This window comes from Lycium barbarum, chromosome 10, assembly GCF_019175385.1.
Source record: "Lycium barbarum isolate Lr01 chromosome 10, ASM1917538v2, whole genome shotgun sequence".
NCBI classification, from domain to species: domain Eukaryota; kingdom Viridiplantae; phylum Streptophyta; class Magnoliopsida; order Solanales; family Solanaceae; genus Lycium; species Lycium barbarum.
The window spans coordinates 3,204,261-3,229,074 of record NC_083346.1 but is presented as its reverse complement, the minus strand read 5'-3'; the positions used below and the strand labels follow the sequence as shown (position 1 = coordinate 3,229,074).

General features: G+C 34.6%; 1 protein-coding gene across 16 annotated transcripts; it reads right to left on the bottom strand.

The window, feature by feature from the left end:
• Positions 1 to 5,868: 5,868 nt before the first annotated feature.
• On the bottom strand, positions 5,869 to 22,863 carry LOC132615305 (TMV resistance protein N-like). 16 transcript variants are annotated; one of them, XM_060329883.1, is made up of 21 exons: positions 22,030 to 22,861; positions 20,662 to 21,733; positions 19,688 to 19,960; positions 12,744 to 15,193; positions 12,221 to 12,525; positions 11,638 to 11,702; positions 10,997 to 11,095; positions 10,809 to 10,882; positions 10,145 to 10,226; positions 9,933 to 10,030; positions 9,610 to 9,692; positions 9,065 to 9,217; positions 8,839 to 8,968; positions 8,636 to 8,741; positions 8,088 to 8,240; positions 7,900 to 7,983; positions 7,661 to 7,737; positions 7,448 to 7,524; positions 7,290 to 7,354; positions 6,636 to 6,710; positions 5,869 to 6,544 (listed from the first exon to the last, which is right to left on the bottom strand). In XM_060329883.1, the coding sequence occupies exons 1-4, from the start codon at positions 22,527 to 22,529 to the stop codon at positions 12,932 to 12,934; spliced, it is 4,107 nt and encodes a 1,368-aa protein (XP_060185866.1). In that variant the 5' UTR covers positions 22,530 to 22,861; the 3' UTR covers positions 5,869 to 6,544; positions 6,636 to 6,710; positions 7,290 to 7,354; positions 7,448 to 7,524; positions 7,661 to 7,737; positions 7,900 to 7,983; positions 8,088 to 8,240; positions 8,636 to 8,741; positions 8,839 to 8,968; positions 9,065 to 9,217; positions 9,610 to 9,692; positions 9,933 to 10,030; positions 10,145 to 10,226; positions 10,809 to 10,882; positions 10,997 to 11,095; positions 11,638 to 11,702; positions 12,221 to 12,525; positions 12,744 to 12,931. The 16 variants fall into 16 exon arrangements, with proteins under 16 accessions (XP_060185866.1, XP_060185869.1, XP_060185872.1 ...); XM_060329886.1 differs by having other exon boundaries at positions 7,900 to 7,979; XM_060329889.1 differs by lacking the exon at positions 7,661 to 7,737 and having other exon boundaries at positions 13,263 to 15,193; positions 22,030 to 22,863.
• Positions 22,864 to 24,814: the final 1,951 nt, after the last annotated feature.

Here is a 24,814-nt window from a genome sequence, read left to right as displayed (position 1 = left end):
CCCCTTCACTGTGACCATTTGACGGTTCGTTATACGGTCCGTATAACTGACCGTAGAATCCCACCAGCGAACAACCTTCCCTATGATGGTTTTACGGTCCATTATACGGTCCGTAAAACATTCTACGGTCCGTATAATGAGCCGTAAAACTCATCAGTTCACTGAACTTATTCTCATCACTTCGTTTGATCTCCGATCCTGGCGGAACCTTCTTAACACTTGTTCAACACTTCAATACCGATCTAAGGGACATTATAACTCTTTCCCAAAATGCCCTTAAGTCATCATTAACCCGATACTCATATTTCACTAGTTCATTCACTTGCGTACCAACGGAAGATTTTCCGAGGTGTAACAATTACGATCATGGATCGAAATGCAAGTACTAGAACTCTTGAAATAGAGAAAGGACCTACCGACCAATTTCGAGAGCAGCTACAATTCTACAATTTCTAATTGACAGAGAAAGACCACACTTGTCAGAGACTGACCACACTTGTCAGAGACTTTTTGCTTCTTGCTCTTAAGACGGGAGCTTGCTGGGTAGTGAAGTGGTCTATGAAAGTTAAATAAGACTTGTGTTAAGCACACAGAGTAGTCAAGATAGAGAAGGAAAAAAAGCAAGAAGCGGTTTTCATTCGATCATGGAATCAATCGTACTTTCATTGATGCGTACCGACTTTCATAAAGTAACTCAACCGAGAGAGCCGCTCGATAAAGGAAGTCAGCTTTGGGAGAAAATCATTCATTTGCCGAGCGCTTGTCAAAGTTGTAAAAAAGGGCAAGTAGTGAGCAAGAGCAAATTTTGGCCTTTATGGTCGTTAAATGGAACAAATGATCCATGTAGGGACAACTCCAATCGAAAGCAACCACGCATGTTAGACCCCGTATTTTATACGTCGAGTTATTCGCGAAGGAATCGACGTGAGATAGAAACCTCGGATTTTTAATTTCTAAACTAGAACTAATCGGTTATAAATTTTACTTAGTATAAAAATGTTATTGGAGATTAGGAATTACTTAATTGTGGTGTTAAGTAAAAATTGGTGACAACAATGAACTAAGAGGGAACATCAACGTCCAAGGTAAAAGGATGACTCAAAGTCATCTAGAATAAGGCTAATGGAAGACATACAAATGTGCAATTAAATGTTGATTCATCCACTACATTTTCAATATATTGTGGACAATTAAATGGAAGAAATATACATGTTGTATTCGGCCATAGGACTAAAAATTGGAGGAGAAAAAGTTGAAGCATGCAATTTAATATTTAAGCATCCACTACTTTATGAAAGTATACATTATTTTAGGAAGACATAACATGGTGGAGGGATCATTTCACAATAAATATTGATCATTCATCTTGGAATGATTACAATGGATAAAGGGTGGTGTATGAATCATTCACCACACATACAATTGTCTTGTAAACAATTGAAAATAAAGAAGAAAGGAAACAACATGGACAATTCGGCCAAGGCATATGGCCGAAAGTGAGGGAGAAAGATATTGCATTTTAAGTGTAAAGTTAATGGAGTGGCTCATGCCATAAGTGGAGCATGTGACCAACTTGTAGGCATCAAAGTTGAACCAAATAATGAATAAGACATCAGCCAACACAATTCATTTCAACTACACAACACAAAGAAAGAAAAACCTAAAGCTAGAGAGAGAGAGACTCTCGGCCACCTTGGCTGATTTTTGAGCTCTTTGAGTCTTGATCCAAAAATTATTTTCCAAGGTGTTTCAACCCTTTATAAGGTCCCTATAACATGAAGATAGTATTTGTATCAACAAGAACCATTTTCATCTCAATTCACAAACTCTAGCCAAGTTGAGAAGTCAAGTTGTCAAGGTTAGATTTAACTTTCTTTTGCTTGTATTAAGGGTGATGTAGATGAGTAAATATAAGTTGTATACATGAAATTATGTGTGTTGATGTTGGAACATGATAGTAGTTATGGGGTTATATGTGTTGATGTTGAAGTATGGTTGTAACTTGATGAACATGAATCGCATGCATAAAATCATGAAAGTTGGTGTTGGAATGTAGTTGGCCGTAGGGACTGTTTTGGTGGAATTAATGGACTGATTTTCTTTAATAAATATGGTTGTTACTATCATAGATATCATGGTAAAAAGAATGAAAAGAATTGGAAGGTTAAAGGTGAAGTTATGTTAGTATGAAAATGATTGAATCTATGATTTTATGTGAGTAATGTTGAAGCGTGGTGTAGCCGTGTGTGGACTGTTTTGTGAGGAAGTTAGTGAACTGTTTTTACTTGATATTTTGATTTTTATTATCATGAATTTTATGATGGAAATGAAGGTGTTTAATGGTTGGAGTTGAAACTAAAGTCGTTTGTGAGTTGTTGTAAGGATTATAGAAATGACAATGTGGCTTAGTTGCGTATGAATTGATGTTGTACTTGTCGTGTGGATAGTTGGTCATAACCTACTGAAATTATATGAAAATAATACATGAAATAAGGTGTAAGAATCATATGTGGTTTTCTTAGTATGTTCGTAAACGTTTGCAAGAATTCCGAGCATTGTTTAGGGACTGTTTTGGACATATTGTTAGACTGTTTTGGATGTGTTGTTGGTAGGGACTGTTTTGGACTTGTTGTTTTCATCAAGTTGGAAAAAATAATTATAGTTAAGAGTATACATCATGTTGTCATAATGGTTGGGCTGTTATAGAATCGTTTCGACGAAATATTATGACTATAGACTAACAAGAATAAATTGGATGTGTCATAATCGCATGTACACCTATTATCTAGTGTTGTAAGGTACGGGCTGTTTTGACATGTTGTTGTTATTGAACTTGGAAGAATAATGATAATTAAGATTATGCATTGTGTTGTATGCTGGATGGGCTGTTATAAGTTGTTACATGCAAACGTTAAGGCTACGAACTATTAGAAGTAACTTGAGAATGTAATAGCCGTATGTGAATCGTTATTGTATGTTGTGAATGTGGGCTGTTTGGAATATTGTGTGGGTTGTCCGGATTGATATTGAACATATAATTATTGATGTTGGGCTGGTTGTATGTACTTGGTTTGGATACAAGAGCAAACGTCGCCTAAACATCTAGAAAGGAGTTACTAACGTTAGAATACGTTTTGAATCTCCCCGTAACTTAAACGTAGTTGTTGGCATCTTAATATAGGTTGAGATATTATTGGGCAGCGTATACATATTGTGAAACGAATAAGCGCTAAAGGTATGTGAACCTAACCCTTCTTTCTTTTTGGCATGATCGTTGTGAAATGAATATACGATATATATACGATTCCAAAGGAAACTCCTATTCCTAGAGCCACTAGGATGGCTATTGATCTTGATTCCCATAACTTATGTTTTGATTCATATATATTAATGTGTACACATGATTTCAAAGTTCCATTTTGATATAATCCACAGGGACATTCGAAAGGTATATGAGATGACTATTATTTGAAATTGCGAACGATGGTTCGTGTTGACTATTCTATTGAGTCCTTAAAAATGTTTTGAATTGCATATAGTTTCTCACTACTCTGCTCGTGCATATCTCAATATATCTTTCACCGAGTCCCGGGCCGGGTATGTTATCGTGCACAATTCCACTACATTGTTCGCCGAGTCCCTCATTAAAGGGCCGGGTGCAATATATATATATATATATATATATATATATATATATATATATATATATATATATATATATATATATATATTCTGAAGTTATGTTGTGTTATGGTGTTATGCTGTGTTATGAAGTTATGCTGTGTTACGGAGTTATATTATATTCTGGAGTATGCTGTGTTATGGCGCCAGAGACGGGGTGGCGACCATGTTCACCGAGTCCCATAATCGGGCCGGATATGATATATGATATTGACATGCATGATTTATGTTTCGAAAGCAATTACTTGGTATTCTGGTTATTGTACTCATTTTCTGTACTTCTTATTTCAATTATGATCCCGTTTACTGTATTTCATGTTTTACATGCTCGGTACATATTCCGTACTGACCCCCTTTCTTCGGGGGGGGGGGGGGGGGGGGGGGGGGGGGCTGCGTTTCATGCCCGCAGATGCAGATACTCGTTTTGGTGAGCCGCCAATTTAAGATTTCCCCTCTGCTATCTTGGAGAGTTCCGTTGTTCCGGAGCCCAGATTCGGTACAGATCCTTTTTTATCTAAATAAATGAATATGTTGACTACGGGTACGGCGGGGCCCTGTCCCGTCATATTTTACTGTTGAAACTCTTAGAGGTCTGTGGACATATGTGTGGGTTCTGTTCAGCTGTGTCTATACGATGTGCTGTGGTACGATATTCGTATATGATGGCAGCCTTGCCGGCTTGCATATGATATTGTTATATGGTAGCAGCCTTGTCGGCTTGCATTTTGTTTGAATATTTATGTGAAAATTTCGAGACCATGGTTTGGTCGTTATAAGATCCATATTGAGTTGATGTGAAATGAACATATAGCTAAAGAGTATGTATACGGATGTCCATGTCGGGCATCAGTCACGGCCTACGGGGTTGGGTCGTGGCAACGCATATGCTAGAAATGCGTATAGGCAAGCCTTTTATGATCACATGGATCACTTTTCGTGTCTTTTCTTTCCACAGGCATAGCTTGCAGTCTATGCACACACACAAACCCACTCACAGTATAGTGAATGCATGCATTTTCCATTAGAATTTAAGCTTTCAGTAAATATTTTCCCAAAACCAACTTCCTAAACCTGGAACCTATAAGAAAAATCATAGTAAAAAAAAAAGAGAGAGAGAACATGACACGTATTGTCCGCTCTATATCAAAGAGAAATAAAGAAAAAAACTGCAAAAGGAATTTAAATTAAAGAAGTAAATGTAAATAATGTTTGATGAAACTTTTTTTGTCATCTTTGTTGCACAATTAGGTAAAATCTAGTATCAACCCCCTGCATGTAGGGAAAGAAAAAGAGCATGACATATATATAAGTGCCTTTCAGAATAGTTGTGATCAATAATATTAGGCTTAATGCATATGCAGTCCCCTGAACTTGTCTCTTTTTTTCATTTTGGCACTTTAATTAAGTGTTGTTCCTATTAAATCCCAGAACTTATCCTCAAGTGTGTCTATCAAATACAATATGACTTACATAGTATTCTATCTTCAATGTAGCAACATGTTAATATATATTCTGACTTAATTATGTCATTTTTTAGCTAAAAATAGCAGTAATTGAGAGGAAAAAAAGAAGAGTAAGCTCTTAATTAAGCTGGCAGTGAAAGAGCAGAACCAACAGAAACCGACACATCTATGACATAAAGAATAGCTTACCACACGTCTAAAATATTACTTTACCTTCATTACCACAATTTATTTTTTAATTCTAATAAAAATCAGATTTAGAGGGTTTGATAGACACACTTGAGGACGAGTTCAGGGATTTAATAGAACAACACTTAGTTGAGGTGCCAAAATGAAAAAAAAAAACAAGTTTTAGGGGATGCATATGCATTAAGCCATTATATTACCATTAACTAAAACTTTCTTTTGCATGTATATACATGATTTGAGCTGAAACAATGCGTTAATAGTCAGGAGTATAAATTTGGAGTCTAGCCCGCCTACATCGCACCCCCTTGGGGCGCTATCCTAGCCCGAAACTTGCGCAAAAGCAGAATCCTTCGTGCACCGGGCTACCCTTCATCTTATGAGTGCATTATTTTCCAATAAAATTATAATCTCTCACCTTTCTCAGTGTTATGACCTTGATAAAACCTCCAATCAATATGGTAAATGACTATTCTTCTAGCTTTTGCCACCAAGATGAGGAATTAAAGAATGCTAAATATCTCGGGGAAAATAAATAGAAAACCAACAGAACATCCTTAATTCAATGCAATAATTTGCCAACATCACTGTTCCCAGTGGCGAAATCAGAAATTGCGTCAAGGCTGTTCAAGGTTTAATATAATACAATATAATTTTTCGACGAAGGGTGTTCATCTCACCATCCTTCTGTTCCTGGAAAGTATTACATATGCCACTACTTCATTAAACTGACTAGAAGCTATTCTACTACCATTGACTGCTAAAAGATTTTGTTTCTAAGCCTAAAACAAATGTGCAGATGTCATTTGTCAGTTGTGGTTCTAAGTGTCTATTAAGTCGCACAATTCTGAGATGACACACAAACAATATACTACCTCTAGTATTTTCTTTTTTCCGTCAAAATTAGAATTGCTCTAAACTCATTCCTCTGAACTACTTTATTTCGCGTGCTGGATTGAGCACATTAAGTACTTAACACCTATTCACATGCTGCTTCCACCATGTAACATTTGACAGTAGATATCAGTGGAGACTAAGCTTCTTCAGTAGAACTTGGTGGTGGGGAGAAAGTATTTGAGCTCGAGCGCTGGAGCTACAGTCCATTCCTGGAAATAGTTCCGTTTGCTTTGTGATGGGAGGCGACTTACTAATAGTTCCAAGACTTCTTTCATCCACCCGTTTTGGCAAAGTTCTGTTGCTTCGTGCATATTCATCTGCAATCGGTTTTCGGACCAACTACTTGTCAGAAAATGGAAGATGTGATTATATTATAAAATGATTTCAAAAGAATGAATTATTGCACACCTAAGTTCTTTCGCGGATCTCTTTCTCAGGCCAAGAGTCACTGTTCTACAAAGTACCATGTTCCCAGTCGCATCACTACAAAAGTAATCCAAAACCAGAATAGAACTTGTTAGAACCACTTAAAATAATCAAAATATAAAACCAGAAATTTTGTCAAGAGTGTTCAAGATTTAATATATATTAAAAAAAAAGGGCAGCCCGATGCGCGGGGTCCGGGGAAGGGCCAGACCACAAGGGCCTAAGCTCAAGATTTAATATATATTTATAAAAAAATTATTCTACTTGCCAGTGTGCAGATGTCATTTGCCAGCTCTGGTTCTAAACCTCTATTATGTCACACAAACTCCAATCCTGAGATAAAAAACAAACAGACAATATACTCCTATGACTACCTCTAGTACTTCTTTAGTTCCACTCATTCCTCGGAACAACTTAATCTGCGTTCTCGATTGACCATTTTCAGTACTTAACTCCTATTTACAAACTGCTTCCACCATGTAACATTTTAAAGTAGATATCAATGGAGGCAACACTTCTTCTCAGTAGAACTTGGTGATGGGGGAAATGTATTTCAGCTCGAGTGTTAGAGCTACACTGGATTGCTGGAAATCGTTCCTCTTTGGTTCGTTTGCTTTGTGATGTGAGATGACTTACTAATAGTTCCAAGGCTTCTTTCATCCACCAGTTTTGCCAAATTTTCTTGCTTCGCACAGATTCATCTGCAATTGGTTTTTGGACCAGCTACTTGTCAGAAAACGGAAGATGTAGTTATATCTTAGAATGACATTTAAAAAGAATGAATTATTGCATACCCAAGTTCTTTCGCGTGTCCCTTTCTCAGGCCAAGAGTCACTGTTCTGTTTTCAAAGTACCATGTTACCAGTTTGCTCTGCCAAAGTGACATAACCAGAATAACACTTGTTAGAACCATTATTAAGTAATCGAAATATAGATGTTATTACTTAATCAATTCAGTGTCAACAAGACAGTAGACTGTAAGATAAAGAAAATCTCATATTCCTAACCTAATCCGAAAAGAGCGATCATAACATCAGATCAGATTTAATCATTAATTAGTGCAAACGGTCTTGAGAGCAAAGACCTGCTAAATTTGACAGATGATAAGCCCTTAACTCTACCACAGCATTATGTCATTTATCTGATGTAATACACAACTAGATAGCACAAAGACTTTGTTTCTTGCTTTTCACCTTTTCCCTAAAATTTAAAGCATAAAAGAAAGAGATCACGAGGGAGAACGAACCTCAACTTCACCTTGAACTCCAGCTTCCTCCACTGTCTCGCGTTGTGCTGCATCTTCTACTGTTTCATCTTTTTCGAAACCTCCCTACCATAACAAGAGAGATATTTGTTTTTAAAACAGAGATTGCCTCTGATTCATTAAGAAGTTTCCATAACAATAGAGATACTTGTATTTAACAAAGAGATTACCTCTGATATATTAAAAAATTTTAAGCCCATAATCCGTCCTTGGCCATCGCTTTCTGTTCTTAATGAGAATAAGTTCAATGGGATCTTCATCTTCATATAATTACTCCTTATAGCCTTGGTATGAAGGATAACGCTGCAAAGTTCCTGAAGAGACTGGCAGATTATCAAAGACAAGAGCTTTAGAACAGAAGAAGCAAGGTTCTGTTGGTTCATCAGTATTTCCCATCATTTGTAACAAGGACTCAAGCTTAGGTTCATCTTTACAAAACAAACGAAATCCATACTCCTTTATTTCTCCATAAACACATTACCTAAGAAGCCCAAAGTCATTTGGTGCTTTTTCATTTGCCTTAGATGTATCCCATAAGCTAGCAAGACAGGAAAAATACATAATACATTCTGTATCACATTCTGAATTGTTGCATAAGGCAAGTTTCTAGGTGATCTACGGCATTCCATCATTACATAAGGGAATCAAATGAGCTCTGGTTCCAATAAATCTGCCAGAGTGCCATACAGCAAATACCAAGAAATTATCACGTACATACCAATTTTCAGGCAAATTGATTGATAGACTTCTACCAGTTCGCCAATGGTGGAACCAACTTGGGATATTCTTCCCCCAGCTCTTAAACACTCTTAGTGACAAGGAATCTGAAGCAGAGATGTCGTGTTGCAATGATGAGATATTCTGAAACAACGAATTACAGCCACACAAAATGAAATTTAAAAAGAATGAATTATTCCATACCCAAGTTCTTTCGCGAATCTCGTTCTCAGGCCAATTAGTTTAGTTGTTCTGTTACAAACAGAGGAAACATGTGCCCTTCATTGGCAGTGTCACCAGCTTTGTTCTCAAAGTTCCATCTTCCCAATTTACACTGCAAAAGTGATCCAAAACCAAAAAGAGTGAAACTTGTTAGAACCACTTACAAGTAATCAAAATATAGATTCAAGAAGAATGGCTTATTGCATACCCAAGTTCTTTCGCAAATCTCTTTCTTGGGCCAAGTGTCTAGTTGTTCTGTTACTAAGAAAGGAAACATGTGCCCTTCACAGGCAATGTCATCGGTTTTGTTCTCAACGTACCATCTTCCTTTCCCAGTTTGCACTGCAAAAGTAATCCAAAACTAGAGTAAAACTTGTTAGAACCACTTATAAGTAATCCAAATATAGATGTTATTACTTTATCAATTCAATGTCAACAAGACAGTAGACTGTAAGATTTAAAAAATCGTGTATTCCTAATCTAAAAGGAGCAATCACAACATCACATTTAATCATCAATTAGTGCAAACAGTCTAGAGAGAAAAGAGCTGCTAACTTTTTCGCTTAACTATCAAGCACTGACTATTTTTGCAATAAATTTGACAGATAATAAGCCCTTTACCACAACTAGTATACTTCATTCATCTGATGCATTACATAACTAGATAAGACAGACTTTGTTTCTTATTTTTCATCTTTTTCCTAAAATTTAAAGCATAAAAAGAACTGAAAGATATCATGAGGGAGAACAAACCTTAACATCCCCTCGTACTCCAGCTTCCTCCACTATCTCACACTGTGATGCATCTCTAACTGTTTCATCTTTTCCCGACCTCCCTGCCATAACAGGAGAGATATTTGTATTTAAAACAGAGATTTCCCAAATATAACAATCAGAGAGAGCATCAAAATGAAATTCATGATCAAGGGAACAGATATTGTTAGTGATTCAGCTACAGCCTTCACACAAAATACATCTTTCCACATGAATCAATATACAACAAAGTCAAAATCTGAAACTTGGTACTAAAAAGCAGAATAATGGCTTGCATAGTAAATGAATGCAGACGGAGTTACCATCAAATCATGCAAGTCGCAAATTGTGAGGCGACTTACTAACATTTCCAAGGCTTCCTTCATCCACCCATTTTTGGCAAAGTTATCTTTCCATTCATCTGCAAAAAAATTTTTTTGGACAAGCTACTTGTCAGCAAATGGAAGATGTGATTATATTTCAAAACGAAATTTAAAAAAATAAATTACTACATAACCAGGATATTAACGAGTACCTTTCTCGGGCCAATATTCTAATTGTTCCCTTTATAGGCAGCGTAACCGGTTTTGTTCTCAAATTACCATGTCCCCAGTTTGCTATGCAAAAGTGATCCAAAACCAGAATAAAGATCTAGATGTTATTACTTTATCAATGTCAATTAAATAGCAAAGAACAAGATAATCACATATTCCTAATCCGAAACAATCACAACATCTAATAATGAATTAGTGCATTCACACTTGAGCAAAGGGCATAAAAATCTAGCACTCAATATCTTGCAAGAAATCGAACTGTCATGAGCCATTATCTCTACCACAGCTAGTATGCTGTCATTCATCTCATGTAACAGACAAGTTAACACACAAGACGGTGTTGCTCATTTTTTCACCTTTTTCCTTTAAAAGAAGTACTCCCACTATTCCATTTTATATGACATTCTCTCCTTTAGTTTGTTCAAAAAAGAATTGACACCTTTCTATTCTGGAAACTCTTTAACTTCAAACTTCTCATTTTATCCTTAATGACATGCTCTTATAGCCATAGAAATGTCTTTTGATAAGTGCAAAAAGTCCTTTGTCTTAAACTCCACCTTTAGTCAAACATGTCATATATATATATAAAATGAACAGAGGGCGAAGTACAAAAAGAACTGAAACAGATTATAAGGGAGAACGAACCTTAACATCCCCTCCTACTACACCGTCTCATGCTGTGCTGTATTTTTGATTGTTTCATCATTTTCCCAACCTCCCTGCCATAACAAGAGAAATACTTATATCTAAAACAGAGATTTCCTCTAATATAACAGTCAGCGAGCATCAAAATGATAGATTAAGAAGTTTTAAACCCATGGATCAGTGGATACCTTTGGAAATAAAAACCCTTTGCCTTTTCTGTGGACATAATGAGAAGAAATTCAAGGGCATCTTCATCTACCAATGATAACTCAGTGAAATCTGTGTATCTGTGATACATCTCCACATGAAAATCATACAACAAAGTCAAAAACTGAAATGTGGTACTAAAAAAAGAAGAATAACGGGTTGCAGTAAATGAATTACGATGGACCACCAAGTTATAATGCAAGCCATAAGATGTCACGGAATACTCCAGAAGCTGTCACTTTAATTAAAAAAAAATACATTTACTACTTTTCTTTCCAATTGTTGTTTATCTTATAAAATGTTGTTTTACTACCATTTTCCTATACATACCAAGTTAAACGTGGAGGTTCAACTCAGGATAGAGGAAGTAAAAGTGTATTGCTAAAGTTAGAACACAATTATTACTTTTTGATAAGAAAATGTTTGGATGCATAAGTGTTAAACTGAGTCGTCCCACATAAAGTTATTAAAGTTACATAATGTGTAGGAAGACTTCTAGTTTTTTCCAGACTAAATTGTTACTCAAGATGTCACAGAATACTCCACCAGCTGTCAAAGAACCCCGACCACGCGTTACTAGAGGTTGCTTTGCACATATTTCAGTAGTTAATACAATCCTTACTGTATCTTTGCAGCTCGATGAGTCCCTTTTCTGTTGACAACATCCACGACAACGTATCTCAAGACCTTCATATACATTGATTTTGTCAGATAAAAATTACAGAAACACAAGAGAAAACATACGATAAAAGCTTGAAGCTACTCAATCTTGTGACAAAGAAAATATCCTATCATGCAAGAGCTGCTGCTGAACTAGATTGAGTCAGACAACGATGATTCGTGTGACCTAATCCTATGTTAAATACTTGAGAAATTAGCAACTTAAAAGTCTGCAGACAAATTCCGGACAGACTTCTTTCCCTTTCTCGCTCAAAGACTGGATCAAACCAGTAGTCAATGATAAAGCACACAGCTCTACATGCTATGACTTATATGGTACTTTTGCTATTAAAATTCTAACTGAAACAGCTAATTCAACTTTTACCGAGAAAAGCACACATATTAAATGCTTTTCTTTCCTACCGTTGTTGATTTTATAAAATGTATCCCAATATCCTAGACTGAACTTCCATCTTTTACTTGTTACAGATATGAAAATGGCCCCTGCGGAAATGTATTGCTAAAGTTAGAATGAAGATCTTTACCTTCCGCCAAGAAAAATTTTGGTTGCAGAAGTGTAAAACTGAGCCGCCCCACATAAAGTTTTTGAAGTTACATAATGTGTAAAGACTTCTGGTTTTTCCAAAATGAAAACTATTTTGAAAGAGAAACGGTGAACATCAATTTCTGATGGAGAATATATGACAGTAGGTTCTTTTGCATAAGATGGCAATCACAATAGTAAGCATCTGTGACATTCACTTCCCTAACATCTTCAATCTCTTGCCTATGCTTAGCCAATTGTTGATCAAATAGTGGCAACTACCGCATAAACTCCTCAGCATATGCCCTGGCATGAAAATTAATTATTAAGGAGAAAGCCCAGTATTTCATTCTCATTGAAAAGGTGAATAAACTAATTAAAGAAACTAAACGCTTATATAAAATAACTATTTTAGAGCCAACAAAGTTGTTAAAAGAACCATCATAAATGAACAAGTCCAAAAACAAATTTGAGTATAGGATAGAACTTAGAAAGCTAACATTTAATTCCAATACAAGACTTACCAATGAAAGCAGATTCTCATGCAGGTAAAGCTGCCTTGTCTAATTGACATTACAATTTTGTGAATCAAACCTAAACTTATGAAATCTTTTCAAAATGGCAGAGTAACTTTCTGGCTCCCACTAATATTATAATGTGACCTTTGTTTCTTACAAGAGGAGGAACTCGCTTCACTATCGTCATATCTGCTCTACCTTTTCCCAATCTTAGGTTCATCTTTATACAGCAAACGTAATCCAAATTTCTTCCATTCTCCATAGAAAAATAACCTAATCAGCCCATAATCATTTGGTGTTTTTCCATTTGCCTTTGATGTATCCCATAAGACAGCAAGAGGCACCAAAAAAATTTGAGTAGTAGAATTTAAAAATATTCTATCATAGTATGGATGGTTGGGTAAGGCAAGTTCCTGGGTCATCGTCGACATCCCGTCATCACATAAGGGAATCAATTGAGCTGTGCTTTTACCTAACATGCCAGAGTAACATACAGCAAATCCCAAGAAGTTATCAGGTACGTACCAATTCTCAGGCAAATTGACAGATACAATTGTATTCTTTCCTTGGTGGTGGAACCAACTTGGGATATTCTTCCCCCCGCTGATAAACACTCTTAGTGACAAGGAATCTGAAGCAGAGAAGTGATGCTGCAATGAAGAGATATTCTGAAACAACGAATTACAGATCCAATCATTGCTCCAGTCTGCATCTATTCTAACTAATTGTTGTGGAAATTCTGGCAGCTGTGTAAGCTTCAGGCAATCTGATACGTCCAAGATTCGCAGAGCACCAAGTTGGGCTATGCTTCGAGGCAAATTCTCAAAATTATTTCCATTGAGATACAACTCTTTCAAAGAGGACAAGGATCCAATGTCTTCCGGAAGTCCTCCATCTTTCAGATTGCAATAACTGAGATACAGTCGTTCCAATGAGCGTAATCCGTCATTCACCGAAGGAAACACAAAGCACACTCCATCTTGGAGGCCTACTTCTGATATATGTTTTGTAAAACTCAAGAATTTAAGCTTGTTCAATCGGGCAATGGAAGACGGAGGACGTGAAATTAGAGTACCCCTGGCATCAAGCTTCTCCAAGTTTTCTAAATCTCCTATCTCTTCTGGCAAGATCTCAAGGCTTGAGAAAAAACACACATTTAGCTCCACCAAGCTTTTCAGCATGCCAATGCTGCTTGGAAGAGCTACAAAGTGTTTCATAAAGCTCAAATCTAGCTTTGTAAGATGAGTTCCGGACTGAAAATAAGATGATGGCAGTTCCCTTATCCCAGAGTCTTTCATCTCAATCTTTAACTTCAGATTCATTCTTCCCCTGATTTCTGGAAATTTCTCTAAACTAGAGCAATCTCGTAGGTAGAGAAAATTAAGAGATTCCACATTAACACATGGAAACCTCTTAAGGCTTGTGCAATAATCCAACTTTAACCAAAAGAGTTTACCGCAATACCCCAGTGAATCGTCAACCTCTTCAAGATCATTGCAATTGCCCAGATCCAAAGAATCCAAATTTGGCATCCCCATGAAACGTGGCAACTCCTTAAGCCTCTTGCAATCTGATAAGCACAAGAATCGAAGAGCACCAAGTTGGGCTATGCTTAGAGGCAAATGCTCAAAATTATTTCCTTTGAGAGACAACGCTTCCAAAGAGGACAACGATCCAATGTCTTCCGGAAGTCCTCCATCTATTAGATTGCAGTTATTGAGATTCAGATTTTTCAATGCGCGTAATCCGTCTTTCACCCGAGGGAACTCAAAGCACACTCTATCTACGAGGCCTACTTGTGACTCTTTTATTTTGAAATTCAAGAGTTTAAGCTTGTTCAAGTGGATGATGGAAGACGGAGGTCGTGAAATCAGAGTATTATGGGCATCAAGCTTCTCCAAGTTTTCTAAATATTCTATCTCTTCTGGCAAGATCTCAAGTCTTGAGCAATCCGACACATCTAGCTTCACCAAGCTTTTCAGCGTGCCAATGCTGCTTGGAAGAGCTACAAGGTGTTCCAGAAAGTTCAAATATAGCTTGGTAAAATGAGCTCCAAACTGAAAAAAAGATGATGGTATTTCCCTTATCCCAGATCCATCGATCTTAATCAGTAACCCCCTTATCTGTAACCAGCCTCCAGATCCCTCGATCTTAATCTTTAACCCCAGCTTACTTCTTCCCTTGACCTCTGGAAATTCCTCTAAACTAGAGCACAGCCGTAGACCCAGATATTTAAGAGATTCCAAGTTAACACATGGAAACCTCTTAAGGCTTGAGCAATCCCACAAATCGCACTTAATGAGCTTGCTGCAATACCCCAGGGATTCATCAACCTCTTCAAGATTAGTACAATCTGACAGATCCAAATACTCCAAATTTGGCATCCCCTTGAAATCTGGTGTTCGCATCAGGTGTTCAGACCCCGTGAGATTCAGCTCCCGTAGATAAGGAAAACGCTGCAATTAAGAAGAAGACGGAAAGAATGAATTATAGGAAAAAGAAGAGAGGGCAGGTAAAAGAGTGATATTATCATAAAATTAGGGTTTAGAAAGGGCAGGTATTAGAGTGATACCGTTCCCATTTCCTTTTTATTCTTTTTAAATTCTGTATATTTGAGATTTGAGGGCATCAAAGAACCTTTATGTTACTATTAAAATATAATTTACTCCCTCAAATTAAAAATGAGTCAACACAATATTTTATATGAAATTAGTTTATAGTTTTAATATTTCTTCTTGCTTTTTACTATACAATGTACATTTTAACCCAAATTTTATATTTATAAAATTTATGCTTTAGTTGTAATGGTTATTTGTTTAAATTTACCCCTTCGTCTCAATGTAAGTGTGTACGGAATTTAAGAAATAAAGAGAAACTTTTAAATTTTGTGAACTTAAATTAAAGATATATGTAATTCTTTAAATTTTGTGGTCTTAAACATGCAAGGTAGGTTATTCAAATTATCAAACTTAGTAAATATAAAAAGAGTCACTCTTTTGAGGACAGACTAAAAAAGAAAGTAATACAAATCATATTGGGACGGAGGGAGTATTATTTTACCAAAAAAAAGAAGATAGTTGTAATATGGGAAAAAGGTAATTTTACAAAGAAAGTGCGGTTATAAAGTTGGTTGTTGTTGTTGTTATAGGTAAAATGTTGTTAAATTGAAGTAAAATATAACAAAAAAAATAGTTTCGAAAAAACTTAACTGTTATAAAAAAAAGTGCTATTATATGTGAATGATGTTATAGAGAGGTTTGATTGTATTGAAAAATAATTTACTCCCTCAAATGAAAAAAAAGTAATGTCATTTGGATTACGAGAGTCACCACAATATTTTGTGTGAAATTAGAAATTAGCTTATATTTTTTTTAGATGTAATGACTATTTATTCTACGGAAAAGGTCCAAAAATACCCCTAACCAATTGAAAAAGGCTCATAAATACCCTCCTTCCACCTTTTGGTCTAAAAATACCCTTAAGGTTTGTTTTTAGCTCAAATATACCCCTCAAACTAACAAAGTTAAAGTTAACTCTTTTAAAAAGCCAAATGGCATTTTGTGATTGGACACATATATTATTTAATTTAAAAATTAAAAAATATGAACAAAACTGTTTTTTTTTTGCATTTCGTGAATTAATCAACGAAATATGTTTTTTTTTTTTTTTCATTTCGTGAATAAAAAAACGAAATAGGAAATTATAATTTTTTTTTTGCATTTCGTGTATTAAAAAATGAAATAGGATAAAAAAATTAATTTTGTTCATATAAAAATGAAATTGGAAAATATATTTTGTCCAATTTTCCAATTTCGTTTTTATATGAAACGAAAATAAATTTTTTTTATCCTATTTCGTTTTTTAATACACGAAATGCAAAAAAAAAATTATAATTTCCTATTTCATTTTTTTATTCACGAAATGCAAAAAAAAACATATTTCGTTGATTAATTCACGAAATGCAAAAAAAAAAAATCAGTTTCGTTCATATTTTTTAATTTTTAATTTTTAAGTTTCCACACAATTTTTTTAAAAAAATATGTAAATTATGAAATTTTATTATTGGCAATTTTTTTTTTAAATATGGAATTTTAAATTACTGGAAATTTATTATTGGCAATTCTTTTTAAATCTCTTTTTTTTTAAATTGCGGAATTTTATTATTGACCAATTACAAATTGCCATTTGGATTTTTAAAAGATTTAATTTTAACTTGTTAGTTTGAGGGGTATATTTGAGCCAAAAACAAATCTTAAGGGTATTTTTAGACCTAAAAGGTGGATGGAAGGGTATTTTTAGACCAAAAGGTGGAAGGAGGGTATTTATGAGCCTTTTTCAATAGGTTAAGGGTATTTTTGGACCTTTTCCGTTTATTCTAATGTGTATTTTCTTTTTTCAAGCTAAATCTGTAATAAAAAAAATGATTGGAGTTTCAATTATGTTTATCCAAATAAAAAAGGAAAAGCTACACAAATACCCATCAAATACAGTATTTACCCTGATGTGCCCCCTTACATTTAAATAGCAAAAATACCTATTCGGTACTAAAATTTTACCCGATGCGCCCCCTGTTCCTATTGCTAAAGCTTGAGCCTTTAAGTCATGTGCACACCGCTATTCATTGTAGGACGTCAATTTCTTTTTCATTTTGAATCACCAGTCTGCCCTTTGCTTTCTTTCAAAATGTGAGTTTGTGTGTTTGCATCATTGCAGGTAGATACTTTTCCATTTATTGTTTGTCTTTTTTTATTTTAATTTTTTCCCTTTTATGTTTTTGTCTTTTTTTCTTTTTTTTTTCTTTTGAAGGACTAAAAGATAAATGTAAAGATAAAAATATTAGCTAATTAATTTTAGATTAATAAAAATATAAAATAAATAATTAGACTACAACAAGAAGTAATAAATAAAAATAGTTAAACTAAAGTTACTAGTTTATTTATTAAAATCTAAGTTAATAGAAACATATTTTTATAATTCTTTTTTATTTTCAATGGAAACAAATTTATATCGAAAATATGATTCTATTGTTTATATTATTTTCACAAGTAAAATTTACTAAAAATAATATAAACATTAAATTTTCAAAATGAACTTGTCCTCTATCATACCATGTTAGTATGATATATAACAGGTTGGTATATACCATGTGGGTATCATAGAGGACTAAAAAGTATTTTCCTTTGAAGAAATTAACCAATCATCTATGATACCCTGTCAGTCTATGAAACATACCATGTGAGTATCACAGAGGATTGAGAACTTTTTTCTTTTGAATTCTCAATCCTTTGTGATACCATGTAAGTATATGATATATACCATGTATGTATCGTAGATGATAGAATTGTATTTTTCTTGAAACCATTCCTTTAGATATCCTGTCAGTATATAGTATATAACATATATATCATCTCAGTATATTTTTATACCATGATGGTATCGTGGAGGACTGTTGAAGAGTTTTTGAAGGACTGCACGATAGAGTGTAGGGTTATTTGAAATAAGGGGCAAATGGTTTGGGTGAAAAAATTATACCCGGGTCGGGTTTGAATTAAGTTGGTGGGTAAAAAATTATTTGGGGGAAAATGGGTTGGGCACCTAAGATGATGCCACGTGGCAGACCGTTTAACATAAGGGTATATCTGGTACTACCTGTTGCCACATAGATATTTTAACTCTCCAAACAACCATATAGACACTTCTCACTGTCATAAGTGCGAATCGTGCACACTTGTGCCCGACAGTCTTCACGAAAGAATTTCAACCGTTGTGGCATGTTAAATGCACCAATGAAGTAATCACACGTGTAATTTTAAAGGAAAAAAATGTTATGTGTTATTAAAGGAAAGAACTACAAGAATTTACTTTAGGGAAGGGTGCAAATATACCCCTCAACTTTGCGATTTAAATTATATATACCTCTCGTTAAAATAATGATGTATATATATCCCTGTCGTTACACAAATGACGCAAATATACCCTTTTGGCTGATAACATTTTTTAAAAAAAATATTTAGCTTGTTTTTTAATTAAAAAATGCACTTAACTTTAAAAAAAAATAAGTCTAATCATTTTTTTAGTAGACTTATATTTTCTTTTAAAGCCATGTGGTAACCTTTTCTTGGTGCGTCAGGTCCAGTTCATTTAAAAAATGTCTAGACTTATTTTTTTAAAAGCCACGAAGATATTTGTTTAAACGAACCAGGCAACCCACTAGAAAAATATAGCCACGTGGCCTTAAAAAATAAGTCAATTAAAAAAAATGGATGGACTTATTTTTTTAAAGTCACGTGATATTTTTAATTAAAAATAAGCTAAATAACTCTAATAAATTCCGTCGAAAAGGATGTATGTGCAAAATTTGAGGGGTATCTGCACTTTATTTTATATTTTATAAAAAAAATAAAAATAAAAAAACACCCCTACTGCTCTTATTTCTTCTTCTCCCAAAATCAGAGACCACCCTTCTCTCACCAATCTCTCCCCAAAAAGTAAGAAAATGAAAAGAAAGAAGAGATGAGCAAGAAAAAAAAATCCAAGTGATTGTGAAAGCAGGTTGTTTAAATTCCGATGACAATTCTGAAGCATTTATTTGCTCTCTCTGTCTATGTATCTGTTTCTCTCTAGAATACCTCTGAATTCGTGCATTTTGTGTTCTATCATATCACATCTCACACAAATATGACATTAAACACAAACAAAAAAAATCACCTCCCTATGTTTTCAACAGTTAGAGCTGGTTAATAAATCACCCAATGCAAAGCAATTGTATGTCATGTGTGTCGCCAAGTCAGATTGGGGTGCTCAAAAGACACACATGTGTCAATAAAAGGTTAAACTATGATCACTAGAATAGTTAAGGTGTCTATCTGGCAGTTGTTATCAACTTTGATGGTATATATATGTATTTGACCAAAAAAAAAAAAAACCAAAATTGAATTCAACTATTATACCTTTATTCCAGTCCATAAATGACGCAACGAGCTCCTTTCGAGATCAAGATAAATAAGTCTTTCGGGTTCAAACTTTTGTGGCAATGATTCCCAAGGATAACTCTTCAAAACAAACCAACGCAAGCTGTTGGGCAGGTACTCAATGGAGCCATCATATGTGTCGAAACCCATGATGCATAACATTCTAAGCTTTTTCATCTTTTTCATGGCTTTTTTGCTCAAGCATAGCTTTTGAATATGTCGTACCCAAATTGCTTCCATTGCTTTTGTCCCCTGATAAAAGGATCGTTAATCTACAAAGTATAGCTTCAAATGTCTGTATAAAATTCGCATGCTATAGTATGCCTACTTTCTTGCTCCTCGTAATGCCAAATTTCATCATGTTCTGTATTATCTATTATTGCACTTGAAGTCTTGAAGAGCTAGCACCATTAAAAAAAAAGGTACAGTAATATTAGTTGGGTTTTTCTTAAGAAATATGTGGCTTGAGAGAAATACTTTGTGCAATTAATTCTATAATTCAATTTTCTAATAATATATTTTTTGAGAAGTTCTTTAGAGTTGGGTCGAAAAAAGTTTCATGTTGTGATAGAACGAAATTGTAATTGAAACAGTACCTATAATTCTCATCATTTGAATAAACAATAATCAATGATCAAGTGAATCCAGGGCCAAATATTGATAAGGTAAGTCTTGGTCCTCTTTACTCGTATTAGACAGATTAAGTGGCTACTAGACTAATTCATGGATTAGTAAACATAAGAAAAAACGAAATAGGCAGCGGTATCTAAAATGGCTACTTGACGAATTAGGCAGTTTAGGCAATAAATTTTCTCCTATTAAAGTAAACAACTAAAATGGTGTACCTGTAAGATTATGAAGCAAGAGGAACAAATAATTGGAAATTACTGCCCTATATGTATTTTGAATATGAAAAACAAGAAAATTAAATATTATTGCATTGTTTAGCCTACCATCACTTCTTCGAAATCTTCAGAGTCCCATAATCTGCTACATTCACCTGCATCCTTTTGCATTTTCACTATATATTTACCCATATCTTGTATTAAGTCATGCATTTCAATCTCATCATATTTAGATAAGAACACAAGAGATTTTTCAATTAGGACATCCAATCCACATTTAGCTCCAAAACCACAACTCTCAAGGATTTGCATGACTTTCTCTTTTTTATATCCTCGGAAGAAACATGCTATATCTAAAAATATCCTTTTCTCTTCGCGCTCTAGTCCATCATAACTTATTTTGAGTTTTTCAACAATTTCTAAATTAGAATTTTTCTTTATTTGGTCTACAGTTCTTCTCCACTGAGTTAGGCCTTTCTTACGCAACAAAGAACCCCACACCTTGAGGGCTAAAGGAAGGCCTTTAGCATGATTTACTACTTCCGAGGAGAGCTTCGTAAAAAGATCATTTGGAACTTCTTTTTTGAAAGCATATTGATTGAACAATTGCCCAGCTTCACGATCAGGTAGTATAGGTACTTCATATATTGCATCATCGTTCTCTATCAAATGTCTATATCTTGTTGTTACAATAACTCTGCTGCCATTACCAAACCAACCATGATCACCTGCTAAATTCTCCAAATGATCACTGTGATCTACGTCATCAAGCACAATTAGCACCTTCAAAGAATGAAGTCTGCTCTGAATCATATTCTTCCCATCATACTCATTAGACACGTAATTATCTTTTCTTCTTAACAGGTCAGAGAGAAGGGTATTTTGTAAAGAATGTAGATTATACTTTTTTTCATTTTCTTTAATATTCGCAAGAAAAGAGGCAGCTTCAAATTGATAATAAAGAGTATCAAAAATGGCTCTTGCTATTGTCGTTTTACCTATTCCGCCCATTCCCCAAATCCCCACAATCCGAACATCATCGATTTCCATCTTTAGTAGGGAATTTACTTCCTTTAAATGCGTATCTATTCCCACAACAGTTTGCAAATACGACGATGAAGTCTTGCGTAATTTGGACGAAATTTGATCAACAAGTTCCCGAATACATTCGGATTCAATCCTGCAAAAAATAAGAAGATTGTTGATATATACAGGTAAGAAAGTCACTAACAAGAAGTACTTCACACTGTAGAGTCCATAATTATGATAAAAAGGTCTAAGCACATAAATCAAACTCCCGAAGAACCATTTAAATTATTATCTATGTAACAATGTCATTGAGTAATAACTATCCCTTCTTACTGATAGAAATATATAGTCAACCATCATTTCTTTTTTAGAAAATATGAAAAAATTATTTAAGATCTTGTCTTCATAGTTATATCCTCCATTTCAGTTTATGTGTTTTTAACTCACCTGTCACAGGTATCACAACCTTTGAGATTGGCCACTTCACTTAAAGCTTTCTTCCATCCTTGCACCTTCTGCATTCCCTCAATATCATCCTTATAGTTCGATTCGTGTTTGGCAAAGGCTTCTGCAAAGCTCTCCCTCTGGTTTCGAACATCTGATGGATTCACATTATAGAAGACTGGTATGACAGTTTGTTTATTATTGTCCTTGCATTCCATGATTTTCACTAGTTCATTCAAGCACCATCTCGACGTAGCATACTTCTTTGAGAAAATGATTACGGCAACTTGAGAATCTTTGATAGCTTTCACGAGTTCATCTGGGATCGAATCACCATGCTCTAGCCTTTCTTCATCTAGAAAGGTGAAGATTCCCCTGTTTCTCAAAACTTCGTGCAGGTGACTTGTAAAATTTTTGCGAGTATCTTCACCTCTAAAACTTAAAAAGACATCGTACTTCCGTTGAGGCAACTGCAACGATCTAGTAGAAGAAGATGATGCCATGGATTCAGTTAATTGGTTGAAAAGAAAAAAGAAATGTGTGGAGAGATTATGGTTGTCGTAAGAGATTAATTGATGCTATATACTTCCGACGAATTTATATACAGGAGAAAAGAAATAAACAAGTGCCACTTCAAATTTTAAAGATGGGGCTATACTCTAGTCAACTGATATTTACTACCGAACTGAACTATAGCATGTGGTAGGAAATTTATGTGAAGCTTCTGAATGCTCTACTCTAAGTTGATTAGTATTATTAATAATATTGCGTTTTCTTTGAACTTTAATAGAAAGAAGTGGGAAATTCCTTCAAAGACCACCCATACCTACACCAAAACTCCACTATAATATGTAAACAATGGAAAGCGAAAAGTACATGCCCACGAAGCTACAAATCAGAAAAAAACAGGAACTTTCTGAGAAGTATTACTGCTCCAAGGTGCCTCTCTTAAGAACGTATAAAATAAAAAAAATGATAGATAATTTGAGACGGAGGGAGTAAGAAAATTTGTTTTTTTTTGTGGTTTAACTAGCATGGAATTTAAGAAAATAAAAAAAAATTAAATTTTGTATTTTTAAACTAAAGATATCTACATAATGTCTTTTAATTTAATTTTATGATCTTGACATGCACGTGGATTGCTATAATTATAGAGTTATCAAATTAGGAAGAAATATTCTTTTTTAAACAGACCAAAAAGAACAGTACGGCAAATAAATTGAAATTGAGAGAGTATGTGCAATCTATAATTTACTAGATTATTTTTATTACTTCTTTAACTATTTAATGCTATTATTGGAAAACAAGTGTTATTAATTATACTCTGTATTACTTTCGATCAGGAAGTTGATGTGGCACATAAATTTTGAAGGTGTCTAGATGATCATTTTATAAGTTGAAGTGTTCAACTGACACAATGGACACAATGGCCAAGTTAAGTTTTCTGTTTACACAAATAATTAAAGCGAAATAGAAACAACTCGTGTTTACTATGTCAGTTGAACGCTCTAATTTACAAAATGATCATCTAGACACCGCTAAAATTTATGTGTCACGTCTGTATCGGGTATCCACGAGACACAGTAAATTAAAAAGACATGTTACTTTCATCAAGGACAGTACTGTAAATTACTCGCACAAGAAGAAGATGCCATGGATTGAGTTAATTTGGAATCCGCGACTTAAGTAGTACAAAAAATAAAAAGTTGAACCAAACTAGTACAAAAAAAAAGAACATAAGTAGTATTCACGCACGAATTTCGTGCGTGAAAGGACCAAACTACAAAAATGCAGTTTTGGCCTTTCACGCACGAATTTTGTGCGTGAATGGGTCATCCAAAAAAAAAAAAGAGTACTACTTTCACGCACGAATTTTGTGCGTTAATGGTGCGGTTTTTTTTTTTTTTTTTTTTTTTGCGTTACCTTTCCAATCACGTTTTTTTTCATACTTTGGGCAAAGATTAGTCATATTTCAAAATCCCAAAATATCAATATTTTATATAAAACTTAATATCTTTTTTTGCGTAAAATAATGTCGGCTCATTACATCAAGTCCACCTAAACATTTGGATCGTCGTTTTAGGGGTTCTAAAGTGCCCCGAAGCAAGTTTTGAAACTTGTAATATTTATAGGGTTTTGATTTAAGTGTTTTATTATATTTGAATGTACAAATTTAAATATTTGATTTAATAATAATTCATCCAATACGAGAGGTCTATACTAATTAAAAAATAATTCATTCCATTTAATTACAATACTAATTCAAAGCAATACAATAACAATACAATCTTCAAGTTCTAGAGGATCTATTACTTCGAGACGTGCTTGTACTACCACGGCCTTGTTGCCCACACGAACGCTTGTCATGGCCATATTGCTTACATATAGAGCACTTGCGAGAGTAAGTTCTTTCACTAACATCCATTTAATTGGGTCTACGACTCCGTGAGTTAATGCCCAATTTTCTAATGTAATCCTTGTTAGCAACCATCGAAAACGACTCGTTTAGCCAATAAGCTTCATTACCAAGTGGGTGGAATTGGCCGGAATATGCTCTAAGGTAACTGTGGATCTTGTATTCCCCCGCCACATAATTTGTTACCGTTTTTCTCATTCTCTCAAAGCACTTGACAGCATGAGAACACGACATGTGGTACGTTTGCCACTTACCACAAGTGCATGTTCTTGTTGCCTCATAAACGGTATGCACGTTTCCACCCTTACCGTTGTAATAACCCGTCCTAACTTCATACACATGTTGAATTGGGTCATACTCGGTCATTTGGTG

Bases quoted from the DNA above. Each gene is read 5' to 3' on its own strand.
- LOC132615305 (XM_060329876.1), bottom strand. From the start codon at position 22,529: ATGGCATCATCTTCTTCTACTAGATCGTTGCAGTTGCCTCAACGGAAG. The intron at 21,734-22,029 runs GTGAGTTAAAAA...TATTTTTTGCAG, and splicing joins GGTTGTGATACCTGTGACAG to GATTGAATCCGAATGTATTC. The intron at 19,961-20,661 runs GTAGGCTAAACA...TCCTTTTATCAG, and splicing joins AAGATTTCGAAGAAGTGATG to GGGACAAAAGCAATGGAAGC.